The sequence below is a fragment of the Onychomys torridus genome, chromosome 5 (genome assembly GCF_903995425.1).
Source record: "Onychomys torridus chromosome 5, mOncTor1.1, whole genome shotgun sequence".
Lineage (NCBI taxonomy): Eukaryota > Metazoa > Chordata > Mammalia > Rodentia > Cricetidae > Onychomys > Onychomys torridus.
Window position 1 is genome coordinate 136,709,298 of NC_050447.1, and position 9,304 is coordinate 136,718,601.

Here is a 9,304-nt window from a genome sequence, read left to right on the forward strand (position 1 = left end):
ACTCCTCATACCTCCTTTGTTTAGGGGAAAACACTGTTTTGGAAATTTGGAATATGTCCATGCTGTACTCACTCGCTGCAGCCAATTTTGTTCTACTCTTTGATATCATAGCTGTGCTCAATTTGGCTTTTCATTCACCAAGTTGTGAATTCAGTTGCATTTGGTTACATTCCCAGCACTATCTGCTCCAGAATGGAAAGCAAAGCCTCTCACTGAAGTCAGCTCATTTCTTTTTACTCCAAAGCATGACTGGGCTTTAGTTTGGCAATATGAACAGTAACCATAGCATCATCATGGTGGGCAGGGCAAATCGTAGATCTTTCTGACCTTCCTCTCTGGTGACATCCTTGTATCTGGCAAGTCCAACCTCAGGCTCACTGGTCCTATACCACAATATCTCCCCAAGTAGATATCTGATGCCCATTCTCAGTACAGGCCTGATTAAGGCTTTACTAGACATCTGAGGCTTAGGCAACAGCCATGTAGGCACAATCTGTGACAAAAGAAGGTGTTCAAGCCCTCTCAAGAGGTCTCTGGAGTTTGATTCCTGTTCCACTACTTACTGATGATACCCTCTTTGTGTAGTTATTCAGTGCTAATAGAGCCCAGTTTACCTTCACAAAGATATGAATAGTGAGTGAGTACTTCAGATGCTATCAAGTAATAGATCAATTAGGCTGAGCTAGAACTGAGTTTTGGCTGTGTTCTTTAGTAGGCTACTTATAGGTTGAGATCCATGGATTAGACTGTAAGAACTTTGGGTGGTTTGAATAAGATTATCCCCTTAGGCTCATATTTTAGAATGCTTAGTTACCAGGGAATGGAACTCTGAAAGGATTAGAATGATTAGGACATGTGGCTTTGTTGGAAGAAATGTGTTACTGGTGTTTGGCTTTGAGGTTTCAAAAGCCCATGCCAAGCCCAATGACACTCAGGTTTCTAGAGTCTAGCTAGTCTGAGGGGCTGCCATGGTAACTGTAGGGCCAATGAAGGAACTCATAATCCATACTGAGCCACCTGAGTTTCCCTTACTAAAGAATATGTATGGTCTACACTACTGACAGGCTAATTCCTCTCCAGACTTTAGAGCCCTCAATGAAGAAGAGAGCTTGCTAACTGACATCTCAGAGTCCTTATGAACTTTTCTACAAGACCCCATAACCAAGCTTGTCACTAAGTGAAGTGTTTGAATTCTTAATTCCATAGACCTTGAAACAGCAAGGTCCAATATGAATATAGACATACAACCAGCTGTAGAGGTATCTTAGAAGTGCAGTTGTGGCCAGATAGTCTGCCAAAAAAAAAAAAAAAAAGTCTCTTGCAAGCACTAAGAAGACAATTTCTTGTGTTTGTGCAGGTGTGTATGTGTGTGTGGGGTTAAAGCATGCTTTTATGCATCTCAGGCTCATTTGGAATTTATTATAAAGCTGAGAATGGTCTTGAACATCTGATCCTCCTGCTTCTACCTCCTAAGTCCTGGGATAACAGGTGTTTGTCATCATACCTTGTTTATGCAGTACTAGGGATCAAACTTGGATTCTTTCATGATAGACAAGCACTCTATAGACCATATCCTGGGGCTGAGGCTGTATGCAGTATACTTTCTTGAGTGTTCACAAGATCCTTTTGTGATGGAAGCCCAGTTGCACATGCAGCAAAAGATTGAAAACAAGAACATTGTGAAAACACAAGTCCCTGTACCAGCAGTGAGGGTCCAGGAAGTTCAGATAACACCATGATTAAAAAGGATTTATTTTGAACCTCATGAGTGGTGTCTGGTTCCTGTGGACCTGGGATAAGCAGGAGCTCTCCTCTTTATTGAGGGTTCTAAAGGCTGGGGTGGGCAGCATTGTGAGGCCTCTTAACTCTTACTGGCCACATAAATACTCTGTGCCTGGTACAATTGCTTAAAGAATGGGCCCAGAAGACCATTTTTTTTTGTTGTTTTAATTTTTCCTAGATTACTAAGTCCTGAGTCAACTAAACTGACAAGGTTACAACAAATTCTGACCATTGAAGTGTAGACAGAAACAGGTATGGCCTGGGCTTCAGACATCAGGGACCAGGTTTGTTGGAAGAGTGGGTCCTCTAGGAGTATGTGAGGGTGATGCTGAGTATTCATTTAGGAGTAGAGATTTGAGCACTGTTGGTTTAATATTTAGTTTTCATCCAGCCATTAGAGCAGCTTCTGTCTGCTTCTGACTAATGCTCCAGTCCCCCACATCCATTGATGCTTCTAGCCACAAGTCACATGTCTATCCCTTTGTCTTGACCCTAGCACAGCAGCTCCACAAAATAACTTCAAACAGTCCCTCAGGTTCTTTGTGCATTGGCTTTTCCTCCTTAAAATCCCAGGAGTGCTGCTGCCCTACTTCAGGAAGAGGTCCTTGCTCCCTTGAACTTGAAGGACGGATGTAAAGTTCTACTTTTCCAGAAGGATTTGGCATTCCCCAAGGCAGGGATAATCTACAAGGCCAGAGAGATGTCACTCCCTTCCCAGGATGAATGCTTACTCCTCAGTATCCCTGTAGTGGGCATGTCCCCACTTGTCTTCCCAATTAGGCATGCCCTAATTTCCTTGCCTTTTCCTCAAGGAGAGTTTCCTTGTGATGCTCCATCTCCTCCCTTTTGAGGTCTGATGGCTAACTCCAGGGTAAATCTGATCACTGAGGGATATGGGAAACCTACAAGGGTGGTACAATAAGAGTTGAAGGAGGATGAAGCTTTATTGCTTAGCTTTCCTAGGCTTGTTTGGGTAGTGGCAGTGAATGGGCAGATATGCTGAGGAAAAGGTGCAGATGGTAAACTAACGAGTGGAGACTATAGCTTAGAGAAGCCTGAGCAAAGAATGCCCAAAGGCCTGGTGCTCACCCTGGGGCCTGGTCTTGAGCCTCAGGTATAAATAGTAGCAGGAACCAAATTTGTGCAGCTATGAGGATGCTGAAGGGATGTGGAGAGCCAGCAGCTCTCAGAGGCCTGGGTTGAAGTTCTGTGTGAGGAGACACAGATTCAGATTCTGGAAGTGGAGTGAGTCCCTTGACTTGGCCGATCCAGTCAGTGAAGTAGGTGACCCTGGTGAAGACTCTGGGGTAAATGGGACGCCGGCAGTCCAGGCCCCAGCTGGCCAGTCCTACCAGGACCCATGCACTGGTTTGGTAGCAGATGAGGGGCCCCCCAGAATCACCCTGAGGAGAAAGAGTAGTTAGTGTGAGATCTACTTCGAAACAGAAATACCAATTGCATGTTAGGACCCTACATAGACAAGATGGATGATATCAAGCTACAAACATATGGACCTTTCCCTTTTTTTTTTTTTTTTTTTTTTTTTTGCCATGCCTGATGTCTAAAAGGGAAAGTTTAGGGACATGTAAGCAAGCTGGTTCTGCTAATCTATGTGTAGATCCTGGCTCTGTAAACTTTGAGCTGCTGAGATATATCCAGTCAACTCCACTGCCTTTGGTAATGTTGGCCTGGACTATTTTCTTAACCTATGAATGGGAACTCCTGAAAAAAATATGCCCATACCCTGGCTGGGTGAAGACAACTCATATCACCTGGCAATAGGCAGGGGTCTTCAGAATACTGCTGAGAGTAACTAGAGTTGTGAAATGTCTTTAGGAAACCCCCATGGGAAATCCATTCTATAATGGTGACAATGTCAGCTCAGAAGGCTGAAGCCTGCAGAGATGGGGAAGGCATTGGAATCCAAACATCTGGGCCCTGGTTGTGCTATTCCACTTCAGACCAATAATTTTCCTTCTCTGGGACAGTTTCCCCAGACAATCCATTATGTCCAATAGTGAACTTACATTTATACTGTATAAAGAGTTCCCATAAGAAATTGACAACCCAACAACAAAATGAGAAACTTAAATGAAACATCACAGAAGACAGGATATGACAATGAACATGCAAAATACACTTAGTGGCAATAAAGGGAGATGGGTACCAGAAGCATGCTAAGTCATCACTGGAAGCATTACTAAACTGTTTACTTAGAAATTACATATTTGTATTTTTGTTATGCCTAAATAAAAAGTATAAAATATGCAACAAAAATTGATGTTAGGACTTGCTAAAGGAACAGCTATCCTCAAGGAGACTATTGAGGTATGCACCCAAGAAAAACAAGTAGAGATAATGAAACAGGAAGTGTGGGGGTCTCTACAAAGACTAAAGGACAATACAGCCACTCCTGGAGGAACAGAGATAAAGAGAACAGGCATGGAGAAAACACAGGACAGCCTTACTCACCCGACAGATGGACTTTCCTGTGGAGAGGCCCCCTGCACACAGCATTTCCTCATGCACATAGCCCCTGCTTTGGCCTGGTCTTTGCCCATATAAGGCATTACAGAGCTCGTTCTCAATAATGCCCACTTCACCTTCCTGCAGTAAGAAGGGTGGTAACAGCTTTGCTGTGAAAATAAAGAGGAAGTCAGTGATGGACACTGTGGCTTAGTTGGGAAAGACAGCTGAGTGGCAAATTCTGTTTCCATCTTTCTGCTTCTCATGAACTTCTCTCCTTTTTCTCAGAAACTTCCACTTACCATCTTCACCTCTCACACAGCAACAGATCACATATCTACTGTGTAAAGAGGCAAAACTCACTAACACAATGTACCCAATGTTGTTCAGCAACATTTATCACTAACCTTTATTCTATGTCTTCATCTACCCATTCACCCATACACTCTCTTATTTTTTCATTACTTTCATCAATCTATCCATTTCCCATATCCACCCTTCCATCCATCCACCCTTCCATCCATCCACTCTTTCATTAGTGTCTCTATCTATCATTCCTCCTTGTACCTACTATCATTTCTATCCACAACATCCAGGCACCATCTTCTTTTCTTCCTTCCTTTCTTGCTTCCTTCTTTCCTTCCTTCCTCTCCCTGACTCACTTGACTCCACCTCACTCACCTATCCATTGACCATATCACCAATATCTTTGTGCTAGTTAAACTGATACAAAGGACCATTTTTTTTAGTTGGAAAAACAAACAAATAAACAAATAATAATCAATTTACTCATTGGTGTTAAAGAAATAACACAGGAAGAGGTGACAGTACAGATTGCCTACTTTAGCTCACATAATTAAGTAAAACGTAGGTGGGTGCTATGGATGACTGACTGATAAATAAAACTCTGATTGGCCAGTAGCCAGGCAGGAAGGATAGGGTAGGCAGAACAAGGAGGAGAAGAATTCTGGGAGGTGGAAGGCTGAGGCAGAGAGATGCTGCCAGCCCCCGCCATGACAAGCGAGATGTAAGGTACTGGTAAGCCATGAGCCATATAGCAACTTATAGACTAATAGAAATGGGTTAATTTAAGATATAAGAACAGCTAGCAAGAAGCCTGCCACGGCCATACAGTTTGTAAGCAATATAAGTCTCTGTGTATTTACTTGGTTGGGTCTGAGTGGCTGTGGGACTGGAGGGTGAGAGAGATTTGTCCTGATCATGGGCCAGGCAGGACCAGGAAAACTATAGCAACAGGTAGGAAACTGAAAAAGAAACCAATCATACCCAGACTAGAGAGGAGAGTAAATTGCATAGAAAAAAAGGGTCCTGGGGTGGAAATGATCTCAACATCTTCAAGGAAAGGTAAGAAGGCTGGGGTTGGGTATATTTGGGAAGCAGTAAGTAATGAAGAAGAAATGGATCAGAGTGCTATCATCACAGAAGTCCTTGACAGGGATTTTTTTTTTTATTTATTTTGATTTAAAGCACAAGTGAGATGGTAGTGGAAGGTTCTGAAAAGGAAAATGATATGGCTATGTTTTAAAGTAATGCTGACAGTCACATGGAAATTTATGTAGAAGCACACAAGAATAAAAGCAGAGTACCATTTTAGAAACTACAGTCAGCAAATGGGAGTTAATTATGCCAGAGTATGTAGCAGCAGCACTGTGGAGTACACATCAGATACTAGACTGGTATAGTAAAACAAACTGTAGGCTCAGCTTTCAAAAATGTGTGCATGGGGGGGGGTAGAAATGGGGAGAGTAAGCAAAGCTCCTCAGGAAGACAGGTTCTTCTCCAAACACCTAAAGTACTTCTTTTGAGAAGAAATGTGCCAAATTATGATACTACAATTACAAATATACATTATTTTTCATTTACATTATTCCATAAGCATATTTCCCAAGTCATAATCCTTTAATAAATACTTCTGGTGATGACTGCATACATTTCTCTACTTTCAATCTAAAATAACAAAAACGAGGGGTTCTTAGTGGCTCACTGGTAGAGCCTGCTCCAAGTATGTGCGAGGCACTGGGACCAATCCCCAATACCCAAAACAAACAAGCAAATAAAATCAAAAGGATTTCTCCATTATATAGTTTGCCTGGCAAGATTGTAAAAACAGGATAAAAAACAGTTGAGATTAAGTGAGATTAAATACTCTGGAGCTGCAATAGTTCTCACTTAATCATGCATCCTTAATGGTCTCAAATAACATGTGACTTTCTTTCCACTTTACTCATGTATTATACTTTGGATATTGAGTGTTCAAGCCAGTGTGTTTGAGACATTTTCCTCAGCCTGTGACACCCTTGGTAATAGAATATCCTATTAGTAAGAGGTAGAGCCTAGTGGAAGGAAGTTAGGTCATTGGACATGTGTGTCTGTTAAGAAGATATTAGTATACTGGCCTCTCCCTTTCTTTTATTTGCTTTCTGGCCACCATTTCCTCACCACAATGTGCTGCTTCACCAAAACAACAGGGCCAAATGATCATGGACTAAAAGCTGTGATACTGTAAGCTAAAATAAACCTTACCTTCTGGAAACCCAATTAACATGGAATAGACTAGCCTCCACACATGACCTTTACTTAAGTCACTTCAGATCAACGACTGAATAAAATATTAGAATAAAAAGACCATTAATATTCAAAGAGCCCAGATTCTTGATGGCAAATGTTAACAGTTCCCCACCTTCAGAACCTGGGCTGCAGGGAAGTTTGCAGCTTCAGACTCTCATACTTTCAGAGTTAGAAGAACTCTATAATGGCCTTCTTATGTCATAAGCCATGGAGGTGAGATACAGAGGGCAACATCCAGTGACTTCAGAAACCTTCCTTCCTCCCCATGCACCTCTTGTCTTCCTTCTCTCCCTACCCTTACTCCCTTTCCAATTTCTCTTTCCCTTACTGTCTTCAGAAAGCATCCCCCATCCAGTTATCCAACAGGAAGTGTGGTTGAGGAGCTGTGTGTCTTTAGGTGGGAGGCAGGCAGGTACAACGTAGGATGTGAAGTTCACAGGCAGACACAGCTGCAGCATTGCAATGTCACTCCCAAAGGAATGAAACTTCTCAAAGTCTGGGTGTTTGATGATACGGTTCACAGACATCTTCTGAGTGTGCTGTGTTTTCTGGTACAGCTGAGCATTCCCCAACAGAACCTGATAGTCCCCTGGGGCCTGGGATTTGCTGAAAGATAAAGGATTCCATCATCACCATCATCTCTGAGTGGCAGGATAGTCCTGTCTTCCTGAACCATTATTTATCACTGGCCACACTATGCCCTGACTCCATGCAGCTTGGTATCTCCCTTTCTGACAGTCAAGTGTTGGGGTAGTTTGAATGAGAATGGCCACCATGGGTTTGTATATTTAAATGTTTGGTCCCTAATTGGTAGAACTGTTTGGGAAGTATTAGAAGATGTGTGAGGCCTTGTTGGAGAATGTGTGTCACTGGGGGTGGGCTTTGAGGTTTCAAAAACCCAAGTAAATTCTTAATTGCACCTCCCTCTCTGCCTTGTACATGAATATCAGCTCTATTGCTCTAATGCCATGCCTGCCTGCTTGCTGCCATGCTCCCTGCCATGATGATTATGGACTCTCATCTCCTAGACTAGTGAGCCTCAATAAATATTTTCTTTTATAAGTTGCTTTGAACATAGTGTCTCATCACGGCAATAGAAATTGTAACTAAGACAGATACCAGGGAATAGGCTGTTGCTGTCACAGGCCTGACAAAGCTGGTTTTGTTGTTGTTTGTGAGAAATCCATTAGATTTTGGGAGTTTGGACTAGGAAAGCAGTTGAACACTTTAAGCAGGACTTAACTGGTCATCCTAGCAGGACCTTGGAAAATAATAGTGTTGATAGCAATGTGGACTGTAGAGGCCCAGCTCAAGAGGTTTCAGAGTGGAACAATATTAGCAATTGGACTGTAGACCATTCTGTATTTTGGCAAAGAATGTGTCTACTTTTTGCACTTGTCTTAAGAATCTTCTTGAGGCTAATCATTCTCATTTAAACTACAGCATTTTACTCCCTGGCCCCCTTAGGCTTGTGGCCATATCATAATACAAAATTCATTTAGTCCAACTTCAGAAATCCCCAAGTCTTTCAGTTTCAACACCATTTCAAAATCCAAAGTGAGATTCATAGTAATTTCTTACTTGTAACCTATAAGATAAAAAAGCATATTACATTCTTCCAACATACAGTGGTATTCCAATATACATTACCATTCAAAAAGGAAGGAACAGGGCTACAGTGAGAAAATACTGGAACAATGAAAGACTGAAACCCAGCAGGGTAAACTCCAAATCATGAAGCTCTATGTCTAATGTCAAAGGACATTGATGGCTCTGTCCTTCCAGCTTTTCTGACTGCAACATAGTTTCTCTCCTTTTGATTGGTTCAACTCCCTGAATTCAACTCTCTTTGTTATCCCACAGCTGCAACTCTGGCATCTCCAATATCCTGAGGTCTCCAGCACAATCCAGGCTTCACCTTCACAGCTTCACATAATGGTCTCTCTGGGTTTCCATACAGGGATTCCCCTGCCACATGCCTGGCCTCAGCAGCTTTTCTTAACAACAGAGAAAGATTCCACAACCCTTTTACTCATGTATCCTCCATGACGCTAAAGCCAGAACCACATAGCTGATGTCACCAAATTCTGCTGCCTACTTAGGATGGAACCTGGCTCCCTTCTTGAATTGAATTTGCATAAGCTTTGATTTATTGTTGCTCTTTAGGAGCAAGTAATTCCTTAGGTCTTTTCTTTTCACAAGTTGCAGAAATAGCTGGGTGAGGTCTTACCCTGAGGATACCATTCCCTTTACCACCCTCCCCTCATTCTCCTTATCTCTTTCAGCATAAACCAAGTCTCCAACATTAAATTTCTTGGTGTTCTTTTTCTTCTCAAACTGTACATTTTGTATTTCTTTTTTCCATGCTTTCTCTTTTTTGTTGTAGATCTGCATAAGAGTAATCACTAGTAACCAAGTGAACAAGTCAGTATTAGGCTGTCTTGAACTCCCCTCTGTCAATGAAATT

At 42.1% G+C, this 9,304-nt stretch overlaps 1 protein-coding gene across 1 annotated transcript; it reads right to left on the reverse strand.

Annotated features, from left to right (window-relative positions):
• Positions 1-2,708: 2,708 nt before the first annotated feature.
• LOC118583587 (putative serine protease 47) lies at positions 2,709-7,439 on the reverse strand. The gene is made up of 3 exons (XM_036187009.1): positions 7,166-7,439; positions 4,255-4,418; positions 2,709-3,185 (listed from the first exon to the last, which is right to left on the reverse strand). Exons 1-3 carry the CDS (start codon positions 7,362-7,364, stop codon positions 2,868-2,870), a joined length of 681 nt encoding a protein of 226 aa, XP_036042902.1. The 5' UTR covers positions 7,365-7,439; the 3' UTR covers positions 2,709-2,867.
• Positions 7,440-9,304: the final 1,865 nt, after the last annotated feature.

Coding starts and splice junctions, on each gene's coding strand:
- LOC118583587 (XM_036187009.1), bottom strand. CDS start 7,364: ATGTCTGTGAACCGTATCATCAAACACCCAGACTTTGAGAAGTTTCAT. Junction 4,419..7,165: donor GGGGATGCTTTCTGAAGACA/GTAAGGGAAAGA, acceptor TTATTTTCACAG/CAAAGCTGTTACCACCCTTC. Junction 3,186..4,254: donor CAGGAAAGTCCATCTGTCGG/GTGAGTAAGGCT, acceptor CTTTCTCCTCAG/GGTGATTCTGGGGGGCCCCT.